This window comes from Periophthalmus magnuspinnatus, chromosome 15 (genome assembly GCF_009829125.3).
Source record: "Periophthalmus magnuspinnatus isolate fPerMag1 chromosome 15, fPerMag1.2.pri, whole genome shotgun sequence".
NCBI classification, from domain to species: Eukaryota; Metazoa; Chordata; class Actinopteri; order Gobiiformes; family Gobiidae; genus Periophthalmus; species Periophthalmus magnuspinnatus.
Window position 1 is genome coordinate 13,938,310 of NC_047140.1, and position 22,981 is coordinate 13,961,290.

Below are 22,981 nucleotides of genomic sequence, written 5' to 3' on the forward strand. Positions count from 1 at the left end.
ATCTGCACTGTATCTGTCTGTTGGATGTCTATGTATCTTGCACTTCGTGCTCAAGACAAATGTCCCCTGGTGGGACTATAAAGTTTATCTTACCTTAATTAGGATGCTCTGAATGCATAAGGTAAGTGAGGAATAACTCTGAACCACTGCAAACCATTAAAAATGAACTTTGATTTCACATTTTTAAGACAGCAAACAATTAGTCCTATGCCGTATAGTGCACTGATAAACCTTTCAAAAAAAACAGATGCAGCACCATCCACCTGTCACAAACTCAGTGTTTTGCTGAGAAATTTGTGAATCATGATTTTACAATATGACCAAAATAGCAGACTGTCACACAACTTAGTTCACAATTTGATCTTTAACAACGTATTGAACATTTTCAGTACATGAAAAATAAGGTTAGGAATATTTGGGTTATAATAAGTGCAAATAAATGTCGAAGTGAGAAAAAAAAAACTAGACTATTTATCCAATAAACCTTTAATTAAAGTCATTGTAACATTACTAGGTATAATGTATGTATTATGTATTATGTTTTTAAAAAGGCTTTACAATCAATCACAACTGAACTTGGGTTGCCAGTGCCTTAACCTGCAGATAGAGGATATATACAAGTACTCATGTGAAAGCTCAGAGCTGAGCTCACTGAGCTGCAGAGGCTGCACTAGCACTGATGAATGATTGGCTGCAGGTGCTAGGGTTTAGGTAGGGAGGATTCAGATCAGAGAGAGGCATTTTAAGTTTAAATCAACTGGATTTCACCACTGAAACAGCCTTAAATGCGGGACTCATGTGAGGCCCATTCTGCTTTCTGATTGGATTGTCCTCAGCACCAAAACAACTACATAAACAACTTTTACGTATGTAAAATTGTAATTGGGAATAAATTGGAAATACAAGAACAGACGTTTTAAATAATTCTCTAGTTGTCAGAGACTAGATATTGAAAGGACAGAAACATAACACCACAGGAGCAGAACGGTTCATGACTTGTTGACAGTGAACTGGTCTGACAGCAGATACAAAGGAGATTACATTTTTGTTTCCCCGAATGCAACATACTGTCATGATGGTTTGATTGTCTTTTATGATTAATCATAAAAGCAAGCTATTTTTATATTAGCTTCTTTAATATTACCGTGTGGCCTTAAACAGTTCTGATAAGGATCTTGAACTATACAGGAAAGATAATTATTATCTGGGTAATGAACTTTCGTCATGCAGTAGAACTCACACTTTATAAAAATACTTCATCTACATCTATTTGCACTGCTAGTTCATGCCTTTCTTTTATTTATACATAGCCTAAATAAACCCAACTTAAAATATAATAGAGCCCAACATAAGTTTTAAAATCTGTAAAAAAATTTACAGTGAATTTTTACATCAGTAAATATACTGGCTGTTATAACGGTTATCGGCAACTCCTTTGAATTGGATGTTTGTTTTATATTTTAAATTCAATTAAGATAGGATTTGAGTTACAATTAGCTAGCCAGTGCACCACTGAGCATAGAGTTTTAGAATTACCTGAAGTACCTGACATTTCACATGACGTCTGCCTTAAATAAACAGGTGCACACAGAGTGATTATAGTATTAGATCAATGTTTCTTTGATTTTACTTTTACTATAGTCTCCACAGAAAAGGGATTTATTAATGAAACACAGGGACAGACCACATCAAAGAGAGGAGAAGGGAAAGGGAGAGAGCGAGAGAGAGAGGTGAGAGAAATAGAGAATTAATAGGAGAGGAACAAAGGAAGGGAGGGGTTGAGAAAAAAGTGAGAAATGGAGGGTGGAGAGAGAAGAGGAAGAGAGGGTAAAAGAGGGAGAGAGAGTGTGAGAGAGAAAGGAGATAGACGGGGGGAAGAATGAGAGAAACAGGTGCACATGCAGACTCATAATAATAACAACAGATAAGTGTCTCTTTGATTAAACCTTTCCTATAGTCCCCACAAAGGGGGAATTTTATGAATGAAACACAGGGGCAGACCACATCAGACAGAGAAAGGGGGAGAGAGAGGAGAAGGGGAGAGAGATGGCGAAGAAAGGAGGGGATGGGGGGTGAGAGGAGAAAGACAAAGAGACAAAGAAAAAGAGATAGAGGAAAGAGAAAATAAAGAGGACAGAGAGAGATGACATGTTTGAATGGGACAGACTGAGCCCTGTTTCATATGAGTCAGACTGGCACAGACGTGACTGACACAAAAATGACCAAAGGCTCATTCAAAACTTCAGCGGTGACTCCTGACACCAGACGATATGAGATTTTTAGACTTTTTCAATAGTATCGTAGTGGAAAGAAGATGAACAATGAAGTAATGTGTAGATTATGAAATGGGACACTGTAATACTTTCACAGCCATATACTACAGACAGTTACATGTCACAATGTACTGAATCATAAGCTCCACAAGTCTGTTCTGTCTGCTCCAAACCACATGTTTTTACTGACAGAGGATTGGCTGTAGACCTCTCCATTAAAAACTCCCAAACTTATCACTGACCATTAGAAACAATGATATCTTGATGATTGAACAGCCCTACCATTAAAAGACAGGATGAATAAGTGGTATCAGTAAGGGTAATAATATCAACAAATACCATTAATAATACCCTTAACCACATGTGTCAAACTCAAGGCCTGTGAGCCAAATGCGGCCCGCCATGTCATTTTATGTGGCCCACGGCAAAGAAAATGAAAAGGTATGGCTGTCTTAAAATATCAATTTATCAGGAGATCCACAGTTACACAGCCATTTTTTCCTATCTATCCAAATCCATGTGCGATATTTGTAGCTTGAATAAGTAATAAATATAGATATACAGTTAATTAACAACATTAAAAAGGAGTTGCATTTGTTTTACATTACATTTGGTTACATTTAGTTACATTTATCTTAGTTACATCTGGCCCTTTGAGAGCAACCATTTTGTTGATGTGGCCCTCTGTGAAAATGAGTTTGACACCCCTGCCCTTAACAATACCCATCACTAGGTATTAATGCATGAAGCCAAAAGGTGAAAGGCAGCCATGTTTCTGTCAAGTTACCTCGGGGCAGCTAGGGCACAGATGTAGCATATCATCAGCACAAAATAAATTAAATAAAAAATGCATGACAACAAAGAGTCACACAATTAGTTCCAAGAAACACTGCACGACGACCAGGTTTGCCGTTTAATTTAGTCAGCACGTTTGTGAGATAGTGATGCGTTATTGTGGCTTTTAGTCTTGAAACTGTTTTACTAATGAAAAAGTTTTGTAAAGAGGATTAGATCATTCCTGAGTTTGTCTCTCTCTCTCTCTTTCCTCCTGCAGAGAAGTTTAATGAGCAGAGAGAGAGAAACAGAGACAGAGAAAGAGGACTTTACGAGAGTCCCGCCTACAAACCAAAAATGCACTAAAACTGAACAAAAACACATGTGAGGACACCAGAAACATTGTGCAGGATTTAAACATTTGAGGGTTTGGGTTAGACATGTTGGAAATTCATGTCTGGTGTGTAATTATTAATTGCTCGGTTTCAGACATCACAACATTCTATAGGCTAATAATATTTAAAACAGATAGAGGCAGTTAAAATGAAAATTGTTAAACCTGTTTTTAACTTTTCTGGTGGAGGGTCACTGACTCGTGTCCATGGAGAGGATGTTATTGTGTAGCTGGAATGTTTCTCTGTATGGCATTAAACTTAGATGGGGCTGCAAGAAAATCAGAATCTCAATTTGAATGGACGCAATTAGCAAACCACAAATACAGCAATTATTTTAGTCCTTTCCAAACAACTAAATATTACGTCTTATTATCTAAAAAAACAAAACAACTAACCCTGTAGTTTAAAACTTTGCAAACATTTTCTAGAATAAATGTGATTTTTGTATTAAATCAGTTCATATTTCAGTCTCTCAAATATTAGTTCTTCTGGATGTGTTTAAACTTTGAACTTTGAACAAAATCCTATTATTAAATCACAATGTTTGTCAGATTTTTTTTAAGTCTACACTAGAGGCCTGGTTCATTGTGGTGTTACGAAACTAAAAACTTCTAATTTTGATACTAAGAAATTGACTCAATACTTGATACCACAATGAACATAAAAAATATCTTTTGGTATTAGAATGTAGTTTCCATATACACAGTAATAGTACTTTCTTTATATTGCCATGGGGTCTTATACTTATTCTGATAAAGCTCAAAATGACAGTAAAAATGAAAGCTTAAACTGTGTCCTGTTAATGTGTTTTTTTGCCGTATCGATTGGTATCTGATTTTCTATGCTTTTGACAGCCACAGTTCACTGTGTAACACCATGGTTTGAATAAACACTGTGTTCAGTGAGTCAGAGACTAAACTGTTGATTACACTTCACTTGGCTTCACGTTTGAACTGCATCACTAAGCGCTGACTTTGGTCATGACTCAATCGGTTAAACAGGCTGAAAAAAACCTGCTTATTTAGAGAGATTTAGAGAGGAGTGCCACATCGGCAACTACAGCAAAGCTACTTCACTTTTTCCTGTCACACAACAATACAAACTACTACAAATACTGACCAAACAAATGTATTCTCATATTTATCATTACTATGTAACCTTCTCCATAGAGAACACCAGAGATGTTAATGCTTTCCCTAGAATGTTCCACAGTGTGTCTTTTACCTTGTCCAATTCTATGAAGACAGTCAAGACCAGACCAAGTTAAAAGTCAGATCGGTGGAGAGGCGAACCTGCTCACAGTATGAATGTGTGTTTTTCAATATATATTTTAGTAACAATACCTCTGCAGTTGAAGAAATAGGTATGTTTAATGCATTCTATGCAAAGCAATAACATTTCAATAACATCTCCGCCAGAAAGAAGTTACATAGTGAATCTTTGATGTACTCTATTACATTGAAATAAGTTTAAATCAGATAGAAACCTACTATTTATATGCAAGTAACTCTGACTGTATTTGCATTTGTTTGGTTCTGGTTTGGTCCCAGTTAAGCCCTGGTCTAACCCTGGTCTAACCCTGGTCTAACCCTGGTCTAACCCTGGTCTAACCCTGGTCCAACCCTGGTCCAACCCTGGTCCAACCCTGGTCTAATCCCGGTTTAGTCTTAGTTTTTTCCCTGTTTAGTCTTGGTTTAGTCGTTTTTTAGTCGCTTGTTTAGCCCACGTCTAGTCCCAGTTTTTATCTGCAAGAGTGAACGCAGCATGAAACTTAAGCACCATTTCTAAAACATAATTATAAAAAATAGACACATTTATAGTACAAAAGCTGTTGCTAATAGTCAACCTAAATGCACGTAGCTGCAGGTGTCCAGGTGCAACAAGTCCTGTTATTTTTAGATTGTTAATGCACAAAGTTGATTGATCCAATTACTTTTAATTATGTGGTTCAACCAATTCGCAGAAAATGTCTTTATGCAAATGAATGTAATAATTATAATAACTACAATTAGCATAGACATGATGTATTACCATGACAACACTGTACAAACAGATATAAGGCTACATGGTAATGTAAAAGAAAGTACTATGATTTCATGTTAAAAACCACAGTGTATTGTCCAATTAAAGAGGTTTTTTAAGTATCATTGTGGTATCACAGCAGGTATTGAGTATTGAGTCTACTCCTTAGTATCATAACACAAATGCAAATCACAAATGCAAATTGATTTGCCTGGAATGTTCCACAGTATTGCATTAAAATTAACTTAAAGTTAATCTTGCATGTATTCAATTACTGCCTTGTTTGTTGCTAATATTTGGTTTGGTAGAGTCAACTGCTTATCTCCTTGGATATAAATATGTTTTATGTCATTTTGCTGTAAAATTCCAGACCAAAGAGCAAAATCTCCAAGGAGAACAGAATGTATCAGACCCTCCACCAAAAAAGTTACACAGTGCAGTTTTAAATGTCATAGTAACGGTACTTTGATTGCTTGAACGTACCTGGTCCTTGTTTGGAGATTTGGTCGAGGTCTGCAGACGTCTGAGCAGAGGCGATGGGCTCTGGGAGTTTGAGGGTGAACGGCAAAACGTCTCTGAAAAAAGAAAGAAAAAAAAAGGGATAAAGAAGGAGGGAGAGAGGGAGTGAAAGAGGGAGAAAAAGGAGGGGAGAGAAAAAGGGGTAGAGGAGAGAAGAGGGTGGGTCAAAGGAAGGGAAAAGGGGAGAGAGAGGCGGAGCGAGGTAGAGGAAAGAGAGGAGAAAAAGGAGTGACAGAGGGAGGGTGAAAAAGAGAAATAGAGAGAGGAGACAGATAGAGGAAAAGGGGTAGATAGTAAGGAGCGAATGAGAGAGTGACCAGGGAGAGTATAGAGGAGAGAAGAGGATGGGACAAAAGAAGGAAAAGGAAGAGGGGGAGGGAACAGGGAGAGGAGCAGAAGGGGGTAGAGGAAAGGGGAAAAAAGGGGGAAGTAGTGAAAGAGACCAGAAGGGAGAGTGAGAGAAAGGGAGGGGAAAAGAGACAGATGAAATAGAAGAGAAAGGAGAGAGAGTGTTCAGGAGAAGAAGAGAGAGGGTAGAGGAAGTAAGGGCATCGAGAGAAGAGAGAGACGAGAACGGATGGTCAAAAGAGGAAGAGAGGCAGTAAGGGGGAGGATAGAGAAAGTGACGGTGGTGTAGAGGAGGGAAGAAAGACAGAAAAGAGGTGAGAGGGATAGAGAGAAGAGAGAGTGGGAAGGGAGAGAGACTTTTATTGTGTCTCTAAAAACATTTTTTCCATTACTATTGTGTCATTTACAGTGTGTTTACAATAATTTACAGCTCATACAATTGAAGGTCTGCACCTCCCAGACAGATGGAGAGAGTAAATGAAGGAGGGTGGAGAAGAGAAAGGGAGGGGAGAATAACAACGGGTAGAGAAGAAAGAGGGAGAGAGGGAAATTGGAGTAGGGGAGGGAAGGAGAAAGAGTGGGATGAGTGGAAAAAAAGATCAGCGAGAGAGGGGACAGAGAAGGTAGAAAGAGGGATGAGATAAAGAAGGGGAGAAATAAAAGAAGGGTTAGAGAAGAGGGAGGAAGAGGGGAAAAATGAGGCAAGTAGAGAGAAAAATAAGGACAAGGAAAGAGGACCGTGGATAGAGAAGAGAGAGGGAAAGAGGGATAGAGAAAAGAAGGGAAGAGAGGAAAGAGGGACTTGGGAGAAGAGGGGAGAAGGAGAGAAAGAGAGATGGTTAGTGAGGGAGAAGGAGTGAGAGAGAAGGAGGAAGAGAGGTATAGAGAAGAGAGAAGGAGGGAGAGAGCCAGAGGGAAGAAAAGGAGAGTGTGTGTGTTTTCTGTTTTGATGACTCAGAGAAATGGTTTAACTTGCCTCTGCAGATTTAACCACAGGAGGTGTGCTGTTGCATCAGGTTTCTACCACTGTAAGTGCCTAGGTTAACAACTGATCTACAATAATTTCTCATATGTTAAAGCCCCACTGTGCAACTTTTAAGCCAAAAAGAGACTAAAATAAAAGTATGTGTTTCTTTTAAATTTTTTACTGGAAACAGGCTTGCATCTCCACAAACCCGACTCTTATTTGGCCTAGAGGAGGGCCTTCTATCGTTTACTTCCACGGAAATGATGTTATCTCATGGGGGAATTTTCAAAAAAATTGTTTCACCTTGATGCAGGTGATGTGCCACCTCCAGAAAGTTACGCAATGTTACTTTAATTAAATTTTTTGCACTAGTTTCAAGTACTGAGGTTAATCAGATAAAATTATAGTACCCACTCACCTGCTAATGCAACAGAAGGCCACCAGACGAAACAGATCTGCAAAACTGAGCCCTGATCCCTCCAGAGAAAAAGCTGTGAACAACGAGGAATAATTTAATCAGAGTATTGCTCAAATATTGAACCGGTATAATATGAAAGACAAAATTATTCCTATAATTCTGGTTTAGTCCTGGTTTAGCCCTGTTCTAGTCCTGGTTTAGGTATGTCTTGAGAAGCTGTAGTTCCAAAAAGCAGTGCTACAATGACAGCAAAAATATTAAATGAAGTAAATAAAGATAGGCCAAAATTATTAAATTATTAGGGATGCAACTATTTGTTACTGTTATAAGATATCAGTGCCAATCCTGAAATTCCAAATATCGGTTCAGTTGATATTCTGGTTGGAAATAATTTGACATAATAAGAATATAAAAGGTCGTAGTTGACACAGAGTCCCATAATGTTTGAATTTTTATCTATGCAAAGTTGAGATACGAGTTTTATTAATGATTGGTAGCTGATTTTCAATACTTTTGACAAACCTAGTATAAAGCATAAATAAATATAATATAGTTCAGAAATCATGTTGTTTTTGCCCATATCACAAACTGTCAAGAGTCTGCAGCAAAACAAGTCACTACTGTTTAGAAATATCCTTATTACTCTTCAGATTTACGGTCAAAATTGCATCACCTTTTAGCTGTGAGTCAAACCATTTTACCCAAAGAAACCTGTGATTTTCACCTCAAAAATCAGCAGATGTAGAATGACAAAGGTGACCCAGTTGAGTGTTTAGACAGAGTATAAACACAAGGTTATGATGAAGTGTGTAGTGAATGTAAGCAGGGATGACGTGCAGATGGTGTTTTGGGACAAATAAGACTACAGGGCCAGATACTGTTAAACAATCTGTCTGTAGTACCACTGATACCCACCATACTGAGGTTACTAGTTTAATCAACTGGTACGGTTATGGACAATACTGCATCTGTCTAAACAGAAACTACAATGACAGAAATATTGCCCAAAAACATTTTTTAAAAACAGTTTTATTATGTATTAATGCATAATAAATGGTCATTTAGGCATTTATATTTCATGTCAAATTGTGTTTAAAATGTATTTAAATGTGCAAAAAAGGGGCCCAATTACAACATCCTTTCTGTTATATACTGTTATAAAATATACTGCACTCCAATAAAAGGTTTGGGCACCTCCTTATTTTGCTTTTTAATTTACATAAATAATGAAAACACCAAGGCTTGAAAAATATATACTAACATTTGCATTTCTGTTGTGGATAGAGATGGATTAAGGATCTTGCAGGCAGTATAGACATTTATATGTTGAAATCTTGATCTGTTGTGTTGTACCTTATGCCAAAGTTGCAAATACAGTGGATACATTGGAAATGCCAAAAGGTAAAGACTGATTTCATTTGTGGTGTGTAGTTTATGTCTCGACAGGTTTGTGCAAGGATTGCCAAATATTTACTGGCATCAAATGGCACCTTTCACCTGAATTTAACAAGAAAATTGGTCATAGAATCAAAAGTCACTCATGTTTAGTTAATAGTGTAGAAACGGAATGAGATAAACAAAATGAAGGTGTCTTTGCTGTATAAATCAGATAGTAAAAGATACTCTCATAAAGTGGTGTTTTTGTTTTGGATTGTGTTTAGATTTAGCTTTTTTCTCGATTCAGTCATAATCTGGACCAGTTTAGTCCTGGATTAAATCTATTTTAGTTGTGGTTCAGCCGTTGTACAGTCCTTCTTTAGTTCTTGTTTAGCCACAAGTCCCGGTTAAGGAGCAATTAATGCCCTGGTCCTAGTTTAGTCCTTGCATAGTCCTGGTTTCATCCTGGTTTACTCACAGTACTGGTTTTCTTTCACAGCGAAGTCTTGAACAGGATCTGAATCTGAGTCCATCCTCACACAGAGCACCTTCCTCTGCTGAGAACTCGACCGACGAACCAGGAACGTCTGAACAAAAATCAGAATAAAGGAAATAAGTAAACATATTGTTTCCATTTCATTTGACAACTAAGTCTGAAGAATAATAGCCTAAACTTATAATATCTGCCCCCTACCCACTCAATATATTAACAGTTCCAACTCATTAATGAACTGTAGCCTGTGCTTTTTCAGCTTTAAAAAGGTCCTTTAATCTCACTAAAACTGGGAAGCACATAGAGGATACATACAAGTTTTTCTCATTCTCTTTCTAATTCTTTCATTGAGCTGTAAAGGCTGTAGAGATGTTGGGGTTTAGATAATGATAATGATGATGATTCAGATCGGAGGGACTGGCAACCCAAATGAGAGACTCATGTGAGGCTGATTCTGTTTTCTGATTCGATAATCGTCCTGAGAACCAAAACACCAAATTATAACAAACAAATTGGCCATCATATTAAGTGCTTTAGTAATTAAAAAATCAGCATTACAATTGTTATCAGTAAGTTTATGAAATGTATAATCAAAATCTTACAGAGAATTCCTTTAAAGCTGTAAAAGACAATAATAATAATAATAATAATAATAATAATAATAATAATAATAATAATAATAATAATAATAATATAATTGCTTGTCTCCTCTGTCAATAAAACACTTTTTCATTAGATGCAGACAGTACAAAGTGGAATTATTTTGATTATCTACAGAGGCTTATACATTATCTGTACTGGGGCAAGACACATTTTTGTGCATTTTAAACTTCCTAACCCCGAGTCCCATTAGCTCACCCCTGGAGGCTGGTTCTTGAGTATCCTGAGCGCCCCTTGCTGGTTGAGGCCGAGCTGCAGCCACACCGAGTGAGTCCGTATGAGTCGGTCTAAAACAGTGATCTTTCTGTGTAGAGACCCTGAGTACCCAGAGTCCCGGAGTCCAGAGTACCCAGAGTACCCTGAAAGGGCAGCCCTGAGCGGAGAGTTACCCCCAGAACAGAGACCCGAGCAGGGGGAGCCACGCAGGAAGAGAGCCCCCACATCCTCATCCAGGCTGGAGAAAGAGAGAGGATTAGATTAGAAACAAATGTATTTTAGGCACATTCAAGTCCTGTCTTTAGACATTATTCTGTCCCAAGTTGTATACTCTTAGCTAAGACCTAGTAAAATCCTGGTTTAGATCTGGTTTAGTAACCTTTCACTATGGTCCTGCCGTAGTCCTGATTTAGGCCTAGTTTAGAATTGGTTTACTCCCGGTTTGAAGCTGGTTTATTCCTCTTTCAGACCTGATATATAGTGCTTATTCTTGATTTAGTCCAGTTACAGACCTAGTTTAGTTAGTTTATACCGGGTCTATACCCAACAAAGTCCTGGTCTAGGCCTGACTTAGTTTCAGAACCCAATTGAGAGTACCAGATTCTTTTTTTTTATGAGCGCTCTGTCAATACAAATTGTATCGATAGTATTATACTGAAAACTTGCTGGTTTAGACCTGGTTTAGTCCTATTTCAGACTTTGCATAATCCAATTTTAGCCCTGTTTTAAGCTTGGTTTTGTCCTGGTTTAGTAGTTAAAGCTGCCATCCATAGGTTTATTTCATTTTTTTTCACCAGTTGATGACAGATGTGAAACCTGTTTCCTCTTCCCCTCACCTGGCCACTCCCCTGACCTGGCCTTTGTTCAGGCTCACCTGTGCTCTTAGGTCTTTCAGCCCAAAGCTGGCAAAAAAACGTTAAATAGATTAATCAAATTTTAAGTTCAAAACAATTTGCGTGGAAGAAAATGGTATTTTATTTTACCCACTTTCTTGCATTAGAAATACACTTACTGCTCACTGCAGTCACAGGGAGCAGCGTTCTAAGCATTTTGAGCTGTGCTTAAGCACGATTACATAGAGATCTATGGCCTGCACTCACACCTGCACAACCGAACCAAGCCACATCACATTCTTTAGCTGCTTTTAGTTAAAAGGAGCTTACTATTTATGTGCACTACAACTTGAATTTAAACAATTATACATCTTTTTATTTTTGACAATTTTCTATAGTTTGCAAAATGTTTTTTGGTAGGGTGAGGAAAAAAAAATCAAAAATCTTTTTTTTTATTTTTTATTGTCAATTTCACTTTCAGGCAAAATCGCCCAGCCTTAGGTGATATGTAAGAATGCAACAAGGGGCTCATAGGCCTGTCTATTTATGGATGGTAGCTTTAAGTTCTCTTTCAGACCTAGTATATTTCTAATAATAAAAATGTCTTTCAAAACACTCATAGTGTTTACAATGCATTGCATGCATACAATGGGTCACTAAACAATTAATAAAGCATTTAAATATGGGTTATACCCCCCTGCATGCTATGCAGTTTGGTTTTCGTGCAAATTATTCAACTGAAACCGCAATACATGTTTTTCTTGAAAAAATGTAATTTTTCTTGATTTGAAAGGGTCTTTTGATACGGTTGACCACCAAACATTATTAACTAGGTTAATAAAATTGAATTTCTCTGAACAGGCTATCCTTTGGATGAAGTCATATTTGTCAAACAGAACCCACTGTGTGTCTGTCAGCGGTATCAAATCCCCGTATCTCGATTGTCAGGTTGGAGTACCATAAGGCTCCATACTTGGACCAATTTTATTTTCATTATATATTAATGATCTGCAAAATGTTTGTAAAGACCTTAATGTTTTGTTATATGCAGATGATACTATAATTTTTTACAAAAGCTAAATCTGTTATAGAGGCTTCAGAGAAGTTAACATCAGCAATCACCTGTGTAGATGAGTGGCTAACCAAGTCATGTCTCTTACTGAATTCCAAAAAAACTGTTTGCATGCTATTTTCCAAACGTTCACCATCAAATTCCAGCTTAATTGTGTTACTGAAAGGAGAGGAGCCCCAGTTTGTACATGAATTCAAATATCTTGGTGTTACCTTGGACTCGTTTCTATCGTTTAAAAATTTTTTAAAAATTTTAATATTCACAATTTTAGGCAAATTAGACCATCATTGTCAGAAAATGCAGCTAAAATGTTTCTCCATTCTTCTGGTTTAAACATAGTATAGCTCTGGTTAAGATTTATAGCTACCAATTATAACAAAAAAAACAAACATCTTATGATTTACAACTGCATTAATACTGTCTAACAAATACTGTTGTATTTTTAAATGTCATCTCCTGTGGCAGCACATCAGTGGAAATGTATATAATCCACGGTAAACAGCGCCCCCCTGTGGTGCACTCACTTCAGTGGCTCAGAGAGTGGTGAGTCTGAAGCTTTATGCTCAGACCTGTGTCCCATTTCCTTCTTCAAAGTCCCAAGTTCAACAGCAAATGACTCTATCAACTGAAACAGAGAAATGCTGTAAATATATTTGCATGACATTTTTAATATTACACAATGGTTTTCTGTTTTTTTGTATTTGTTTTACATTAAAATAATTCATAACTTTAATATATAAAAATCCAAAATTATAATCCAAAAATATTTTATACTAGCCTACGCAAAACTTAAACAATGTAAAGTCATAGTTTCTATTGGGTTTGCAATATTAATGCAAATCAACTCGGAATTGCAATTTAAATGGATGCAATTGGCAAATCGCAAAAGCGGTAAAAGTACTGTAATTTTCTACAAAAAGAAATCTCCTGTCTTATTCTGCACAGAAACTGTTAACCCTGTAGGTTAGATCTGTACAAACCTGTTCTGAAATGTGATTCTTGTATTTTTCTCAGTGTCAGTTCATATTTCATTTTTTTGACAATTCTACTAGATGTGTTTAAAATGTGAACTTGGAACAGAATCCTATTATTAAAACATAAAATGTAAATCTATTAGATATTAGATATTTTCCCAAATTGTTAAAGTTAGTTGTGCGGCAAATCTGTTACAAACTAAAAGAATGTATGTATTAAGAAATGAGAACTGACAATTTCGTCATTTACAGAAATATTGGAAGTTATCGAAAGGAAATAACAAATTCTGGAAAACCAAACACAATGCTTTTACAGTTGAAATGAATGGGAACTCTGTGATTGAGACATGTAGGTTATCTTTGCATCCTTAATCTTAAATTAAACCACATCTGTTCCAGATAATAGAGAAGTCCATGACAGAAACTAAAACTGAGAAAAGCTGCAGTGATCAGCAGTAATGAGTAAGAAATGATACTTTTAAGAATTCAGCTTTTTACTGCAGAATTCCACTGAAATAAAGTGAAAAACATTCTCCATGAAGACTAATATGTTTTATCAATAATATTTTATATTATTTAGTTATTTAACAAGAGGGGAAACAGCGCATATTAATGAACATTTGGACAATTGTAAATATGACGGATTGTAGCCTTGGACTAATTTCCTAATCTGCAGACCTCTTGGCAGGTTGATGTTAGAAAAAATAAAGCGTAAACATGCACTATTTAGAGAGAGTATGTACAGTTTGACAAGACAAGCAAACAGACATATAGAAATCCCACTGTTCTGCACAGACAAATGGAGATACAATAAAAGCACTTTTTTTTTCTTTTGTTTTTTTCCTTCATATTTCTACACTCAAAAACATAGAAAAAACATGTGATGCGTGAGCGGGCTTGCATCTCCACAAACCTGATGCATTTGGCTTTTTATTCCTCCCGCTCTTTGTCATGGAAATGTTGTTCATTTGGCTATAATATTCCACAGTATGGCATAAAACTTAACTATCTCTATGGAGAATGTTGTAAAGTATGGTTTTAACTTTCCACTTCCATGAAATCCTGCATGTGCACCTCCAGAAAGTAACATAGTGTATGTTTAAATACAAATCTATTTAACTCTCCTTTAACTCTCAGTCTTCATTTAAAGTAATAAAACTAGTAAAATATGATAAAAGCAAATGTGTCAATACTAAAAAGGTACAAATATTTAAAATCTTGCCCTAAACGCTTTATATAAGCAGCAATGGTAATAGTTATGACGTTTATTGTCTCTCACGGTTAAAAGCTGATGAAGGCGTGGTACAGTTCAGAGCCATGTGTCAAAGTGTGTAATTAAACTAAAGACCAGAGTCAACCGTTCACACAAAGGACCTTTTCAGACTTGGAGCGTTAGAACAGGAACTGGACCAAAACCACTCATTCGACTCACAGAAAAGGCATTCAACCTTCTGATTGGGTTAGTGTGGGTTTAAAGATGCACTGTGTAACTTTTCTGGGGAAGTGTCCAGTACTTTCCTGTCTCTATGCTTTGCCTAGATGTTCTAAACTATGACATTAAACTTATCTCAATAGAAAGCAGGTGATAGCCGAGTTACAGGTCAGATCTCTGGAGACTGGAGACCCAGCTCACAGGACAAATGCATGTACTTGTAACTGAACTGATGCAAGATAGAGAGGCTAATGCTGTACTGTGGATCATTTCAGGCAAAGTGATAACATCTCTATGTACTGTATACAAACTGGTGTCAGATATTCCATCAGAAAACATTCACTTTAAAACAAGCAACATTAAAAAAAATTTGAGATTTAATTATAAATACGTGGTAGGTATATTTAGATATACGTAGGCTACAGATGTATTTGTGTGCAGTGAGTTAAGCATTCAATCACTTTATCAGAGGGTTGAGAGTTCAAGCCCCACGTATTGTGTCAATATAGTTTGGAATCAGGCAGGGCAGTACTTTTTTTTTTAATGAATCGATGTGCAAATTTACTTTTTGGTAATGCAATCCAGAAAAGTGTTCTATTGCATTTGGACGGTCTGAAGTTAAAAATAGTTAAATAAATAAGCACAAAACCACAAAATGACTCCACCTCTGCTTAAGTCTGTAATCTGCTGCTGCCCCCTGCCCACCTCACTCCCTTTATTCATAAGGAGGTCGTGCCAAAGAGGCTATACGTAGCTGAACTTGGGTTACCAGTTTCTTAACCTGCAGATAGAGGACACACATACATTTGTCTCATTCTCAGTGTATGGACCATACCTCATGTGAAAGCTCAGAACCTCCAGAATTCACTCACTTTACGGATGCACAATATATCACAATTATCACATCATACAGGCTGCAGTTATTTAGATAATAGAATATAGTCTACAAAAGAACAAAATACCTGTCTTTTTATAGATGAATCTTGTTGTACCTATAGTTTAGACCTCTACAAACATGTTCTGAAATGCATGGGATTCTGGGATTTGTTTAGCAGTTCATATTTCAGTCTCTCTAAAGTTAATTCATTGATCAGTAAAAGCTCACACATATGTCAGAATCATTCACAGATTATTAGAGTTTTAGTTTATAAAAGTGTTTATGAATGTGCTGGTAAATACCTTAAAGAAGCTTCCTTTCTTCTCCTGTCTGATGGAGCGGTTCACTGCTGTGGAGGACATCATGACAGCGCTCCCTGTCGGCGTCTGAAAGAATTACAATTTAGTACAGAAAAAGTATCATGGATAAAAACAACACGAGAAATGTATGTAAGTGATGCCCTATAACTGGTAAGTACAGTTCAGATATGTGGAGAGGTGATGCAGCTCATAGAAAAAAAGTATTTCAAGGTGTTTTTTAGCAACTGAATGCAAGGTTGTTTAATGTTATACTGTGAAACATTACTGGCAAAGGGTAAAAGCCGAAGGTAAATCTCTTGCTGTAGGAGAAGACGTTTCACCGCTCATCCAGTTCAGTTCATGACAGATTTAACTTCGGCTTTTACTACGGATCAGACCTGGATGACTGAGGAATTACACAGACATTATTGATACTTTAACTTTAAGTATCTGCCAATACCTGATATTAACCAATACCAGTGTAGGGGCAGAAAATGGCTCTTATTTTCTTAAAACAGAGATCCGGCTGTGTTATGTTACTGTTTTAATCCTTCAAATACAGAACCTACAGAACCGCTATGTATGAATAAAAGTTCAAACATTATGATACATCCTAAGACCAAATCAGCCTGTGAATAATCTTATCTGTCCCAACTACAGGCCCAGTCACAACTCTAACAGATACTATAAAATCCAGCAAATTTTTCAGCATCAGCACCAAAATTTGTTAGCAGTATCTGTATCGATGCATCTCTAAACTTAAGGTATATGTTTATAAGGGAAAAACCAATATTATAATGTATAAAAAGAGCTTTAACTGTCCATCACCATTAAAGGCGCTCTCCAAGAACTAGTTCATTTTAAACAGTTTGAAGTGGTCCAAAGTTATTCCTCATTTTTCATACGGACTCAGAGTATCTTAATTATTAAACAGGCACAAGGTTAAGATGATATAGACAATTTGAAAAGGAAATTATTTACTACACTGTAATTTAAAGCTCTTGTCACAGTGGTCTAAAAATACTGCAAAACATTAATATAAAATTAAAATAAACCAATAACAGTGATACACTTTGGCCATATTTTCTAATGTTGGTTCATAGAGTTGAATACATCAGGTTTTAATGTAAAGATGAAAGTCCAGTGTTCAGTTTTGAGTGAGAAAAATACAGTTCCTCTTAGAGTCTTTCTGACACTAAAGCTTCAGATCTGAGCTAAAATATCAAACCCAGATGTGGAGGTGGACAGATGTGTGTCCAGATGTTTGAGATGATGGGCTCCAGCTGTGAAGGACTTTCCAAACATTCAAAACTTTCCAAGAACATTAAATATGAGGTTTAAATCAGGAAGAAACACGACAAACATATGTAACAAATGTGTGTGCCCTGAGTGGTGGAGCTTTACAACAGGATGTGAGCACAGCTTTATACAAGAATGATGCCACTCTACCTCTCTCCCATTGACACACTTCTACAGTCATATCAGGAGGTGTGTTTACAAGCAAGTAGAAGAGCAGGAACATGAGGAACTAAAGGTTGGTGGTTCAATTCTAACTCTAATGGGCACATGGCCACAGACACATCATCAATAACTACATTACTAGACTGTTTCAGACACACGTCAGGCTCGTAAAACACAGTACAAATTTAAGATTTAAATTTAATATTAGATCAAATAAAAATATACATAAATTGCAGAACTAGCTGCACCAGATATAAAAAAAAAAGAAAAAACGAATTGGCAAATTGACAATTACATTTTTTTTTCATCCATTGTGAATTTAAGAAACATGAGATTGAAGTAAGATAATACTTATCTTATATGATGAACAACCATGTATCTGCACTGGCTACAAACTGCATTCATGGTTTTATTTTGCTGCTTTGTTAAAATCAATGGGATATCGCTCACTTAGGCTTTATACTCTCGCCTCTAATCTGCCCTCTTGTGCCCAAACTAAATATAGGTCACTAATTGCCCACCAGCGCTCTAAATGAACCCCAACACAACCAGACTGACTACAGTACAGGACATTGCGTAATGCTTGTTCTCAGCTTCATGTTTTCTATTGAATCCTCTCGGACAGTTTTGGTCACATGTCTGTTCCTCACAGTCATCAGTCTTTATAAAAAAAGAGGAAATGGTAGAATTCCAAAGTGAACACATTAGACAATATTTATAAACATTTAATGTGCTGTCACTGCACAGGCCTGACTCCAACACAAGTGCTGACTTTATAATTAGGGCTGAAGTTAACTAAACTAATTCTCCATCGACTAAAGACATGTCCTGCTAAAACAATAAAGGTATCGCTGTGTATTTGATGCCATATGCACTCACAAGGGTACCCCTGTACAGGAGTTCATGCAAAAACTACTATTTATGCAGAAAAAAAGTACTAGGAAACAATGTATTGAATCATCTTGACATATCATAAATTTAATCTGCCTTTTTACCAAACACCAAATCTTCAGCTACCTCACTCACTTATTCACTTTTCTTTTCTGTTGTTGTTCCATCTAAATAAAATAATTAGTCAACTAATACAAATTTTGGTCGACTAAGACGCTATCGACCGATTAATTGACTAAACGACTATGGGGGAATTTTTGCTACTTTAAAGACATATTGTGTTTCTGTCTGCTTTATAGTTATTATAAATTATAATCTATAAAACCCATGAATCATTATGTTCATTATACTCATGACGTTTTAAATCGCAATATTCATCTAAAACGACTTAATAAAAGAAACAAGTCCGCTGACTTTTGGGTTGGAAAATTGTAGAGCCCAATGAGGGATTTATTTACGTTTTGATTTGTTGTATTGTGACTTTAATGTCTTTCTTATTTTGTAAAGCACCTTGAATTACCTTATGTTCAAATTAGGAGCCGATTCCCGCCTGCCCCTTAACAGTACGTCACTGTAAACGTCATCATCAATAAAGCGCCACGTGATGTCGGCCTTTCCTATGGACAGCTCCAGGTCATACTAGTGAGCAGATTTTTTTTATTTTTTTTTTTACATTTGAGCCAAAAATGCCAGTGTGACCAGTTTGATCAGATCAAACTTCATGAATGAGAAAGAAAAGAAGAAAACTTCAGTCACCATACTTTAGGTCTGTCACAATAAATACAATATTGACTTTTTGAGGCTCTATATTTATCGTGGATACTTTTTCTTTGCACAAGTGTGGAACTTTTTGTGATTTTTTTTAGTACTATGATAGGATTTTAATCAGCAGAGGGTCAAATATTTAATTCTATGGCTCCTTATAGATGCATTGTGCTATGCATTTATTGCATCCCATGCTTTTAATAATATAGTGCATTTTGAAAAGTGTTTACCAATATTTATCAGGCTTTAGGATTATTGTGTCAGTGGCATAAATTAGTTTCACTATTATCGTTTATTGTCTTGATTTTCTTCAGCAACATATCACACTTCAAAATGGGTTATTGTGACAGGCCTACCATATTTCAATATTTATTTCATAAAAATCACAATGTGCAATAGAAATAATTGCTGACTAGTGGACTACACTAAAATAATAGTTGCAGCCCTAGTGAGAACAAAACCAACAACCTCCAGGTGAGTGGGCGAACGCTCTGAGTCACTATCTTTACTCAAAGGCAGGAGGATCTAGGTCTACTCTACACTAAAGATAAATCCTATTGTCCCACTAAACTATTCTTGAAAAGAGGAGAATCCTAAACAAACAGCAGAGATGAGTCAGAGTCAGAGGAGAGCTACAGTCTGAATGAAAAAACATCTGCTCCAAAACTCAGGGGAATGGACCTGAGACTGAACCAAATCTACAAAACAGATACACAAATGTTTATTCATGTTTGTAGGATTAAAGAATCATTTTAGCTCAATCTGTATTTATTTATTTATTATTATATATTTATTTTTGACATCACAAATAGCACAAAGTTTACAAGAGCTTGGAATTGTGTTGTTGTTGTCAATATTCAGTTAGCCTAATGTCAAACCAATGGAAGACAATAGTAAATACTAAACTTACTACTAAAGTATTCTGACACTATACTAGTGGTATAAATGTATTTACTAGAGCTGGGCAGCGATTAAAATATTATAGGCCACATGATTACATTGCGATTAATCACATGTTGGGTCCAAGGTTAAAAACAATACAACTTGTTTGTTTTGACTCTTAAATAGGTCTTTATTTGATCATTTAGGCCAAAATATACAATATAGAAAAATATACAACAGACCTAGTCTATTGTCAGACTGACTGGGCCTAACGCCACCTGGTCCAATCCGGATTTGCCCTAATCACAGTCCAACTTTCTTGGTCATAGGGCGTCTATGTTTCTTAGCAGCGACTACGTTCAATAGACTCTCGTCAGATTCTATTCCAAGAGGTAATTGATTGAGAATTAAACAAAACACCCTCACGGTCCAACCCTGGCTGAACAGACCTAGTCCATTGGCGGTCTGGAGCCACCTGGTCCAACCAAGACTTCCAATAGTGGCTCATTGATCTGTCCCTGTGTGTCAGTCTATGTGCTTCATGCAACTTTACATGTGTAAAAACTCAAACTGGACTCAATCGGCCACCCTAATTATCAACTCTTTTCTAAATTTACGAGACAGAGAATTACAGCTTCATGTAACAGTGACAATCCTAATCAAATCAAAACTAAGCCATGCAGAAATTTTATTAAAAAGGTTTTCTGCTTACTTTATTGTGTGGGTACTCTGGTTGTTGCCAACACGGTCATCAGACTCCACCTCGATATGTCCAGAGGTCGTCCAGACTCTGCACCATCACGTCACGGTCACCAAGTAGTAAGAATGTTTGTTTCTGGTGTAAGCGTCAAAAAAGGACCAAGAGTCTGAAATATAAAGTCAGAGGGGTTTAATGAATTTCACAGGCAAATGTTCTCCTGCTAATTGGAAAAAAATATTTAAAGGTTTTTGTCAGTGAAGTGGCTCCCATCAGTGTCCCACAGCTCTGACTCCTCATCCACACGCTCCTCAAAGTAGAAATGGCCCCCACAGATGTCCATAACTCTTTCTTTTTGATATGAAAATATCAAAATAATTAATTGCTATGATTTTTTTTAACACCAAAACTGCCCACCCCTAGTATTAACCACTAATGATCACTTTAGATGTTTGGTACGAAGCTCTATACACCTTACGCAAGTCTTGAAAACAAAAAGACATACTTTGAGACATTGTTTTTCGCTTTAAAGCACAACTATTCTGCCATCCTCCTATAGGCTGCTGGGGGTGTGCCTGGAGTTTCCTTAGGGTTTCCTCCAGTCTTCTGTTTACATTCTGTGGGAAACTGTTCCTCCCCCCCATTAACCTCACTCCCTCTCTCTCCACAACCTCCCCTCTGCCTCTCTTTCCACTCTCTTCCTCCTCTCTCTCTCCCCCTCCTCTCTGTCTCTCTACCCCCCCCCCTCCTTCATTCCTCTCCCACCTTTCCCTCCACTCCCTCCCTCCCTGCCTCCCTCTCTTCCTCCCTCCCTCCTCTACCTCTTTCCCTCCTCCCTCTCTCTCTGCTGACTTTTCACTTTAAACCATCCTGTTTGGCAGCAGATCTGTGTCAAACATTCCTGGTGTCTCGGGGTGTGTCCTCACAGAGCCTGTTCCATGGAAAGAAAATCCACCAAAAATTATGGAAACACATGAACTGTGCTCTGAAGACAACTATGGGTTTAGAGGAGGACTAAACAATTTGGAAACAAATATCTAAATGCATTTTTCTGACAAGCATTGTGATTGTGATTAGATTTGCAGTTTGTGTTTTAATAAAATGATTCTGTTCAAAGTTCACATTTTAAACACGTCCAGAAGAATTGACTAAAGGACTGAAATGTGAATTGACTAATGCAAGAATCATATTTCATGTTTCTACAGATCCAAACTACAGGATTAGCAGTTTTTATGCAGAATGAGACATAAACATATTTTACTGTTTGTGGAGGAAATGATAGTACTTCAAAAACTGCAGTTTTTTTAATTTGCTAATTGCATCCATTCAAATTGCGATTTGGGGAAACTACTTCTCAAGTAACCGATTTATAATTAATAGATTTTTTTTTAAAAAGAAAAAAGAATGAAATGAAATGAAAAGGAATTGACTTGATATTGATTCCGATATCACAATCTTTTCAGGAAAGGTTCATTTCTGTCCTGAGAATGTGACATTTTTAGTATCAATACTTGCTCATATGAGCATCTATCTTACTATTAGCATCAGATTTTCGATACTTTTGACAAAACTAGAAAAAACAGTGTCAATACTTTACAATTATAACTGGAAATCATCTTGCGATCCCAGGCTGGTGACTCGCGACCCCCACTTTGGGAACCACTGTTCTATCAGAAAAGTTACAAAGAATCTTTTAAATTACTTGTCTTTCATGTATGTGTTCTTCATCTTCAGTGCCATTTCTGTTTAGTCTGTGTTTCTCATAGTCTGATATGAGAAAACCAGTCACGTAAACGCCCGAGTCAAAGGTCCATTTGTGATAAAAAAAAATAAATCAGGTTTATGAAGGCGTGAATGCAGAGTGAACACAGAGTGCAGTACTTGGGACATATATACTTAGATGACCTTATTGTTACACATAAACTGTAGTTTATGACTTAGGCCTGTCACGGTAATTACTAAAAGGACTTATCGTTTAATTTATGAAAGCCGGAACAATATTTTTAACAGCTCAGGGTATATCCCATGTAGAAGTTCTTTGTGCTACTGGAGCAGTTGAGGGTCAAACATGTAACTTCTGTGACTGATTAGTGTTTCATTCTTCTTTATTATTCTTTTAATACTATTGTACATTTAGAATAGTTTTTATAATCCTTGTTTAGGGTGATTATGTCAGCTTTATAAATTAGTTTCAGTATTAATGTTTATCATCTATATTTTCTTCAGTAATATATCACAATTATACTTTTTTGTCCTAGTTCTTGTCAACTTTAAAAATGCTCTTAGTCTGTCACAAATGGTGGGCTGAGGTTTGGACTTGGCAGTATGACAAAAAA

The 22,981-nt window shown here is 36.7% G+C and overlaps 1 protein-coding gene across 2 annotated transcripts in view; it reads right to left on the minus strand.

The window, feature by feature from the left end:
* LOC117382292 (ras and Rab interactor 2-like) overlaps positions 1 to 22,981 on the minus strand; it is a 53,552-nt gene that overhangs the window by 26,310 nt on the left and 4,261 nt on the right. For both annotated transcript variants that reach the window (XM_055227334.1, XM_055227335.1), the window contains 7 exons: positions 20,661 to 20,814; positions 15,953 to 16,036; positions 12,892 to 12,992; positions 10,445 to 10,700; positions 9,572 to 9,680; positions 7,717 to 7,789; positions 5,948 to 6,039 (listed from right to left, as the gene is read on the minus strand). In XM_055227334.1, coding sequence (XP_055083309.1) covers positions 5,948 to 6,039; positions 7,717 to 7,789; positions 9,572 to 9,680; positions 10,445 to 10,700; positions 12,892 to 12,992; positions 15,953 to 16,015 — 694 coding nt within the window. In that variant the 5' untranslated portion in view covers positions 16,016 to 16,036; positions 20,661 to 20,814. The remainder of the gene's footprint in view (positions 1 to 5,947; positions 6,040 to 7,716; positions 7,790 to 9,571; positions 9,681 to 10,444; positions 10,701 to 12,891; positions 12,993 to 15,952; positions 16,037 to 20,660; positions 20,815 to 22,981) is intronic.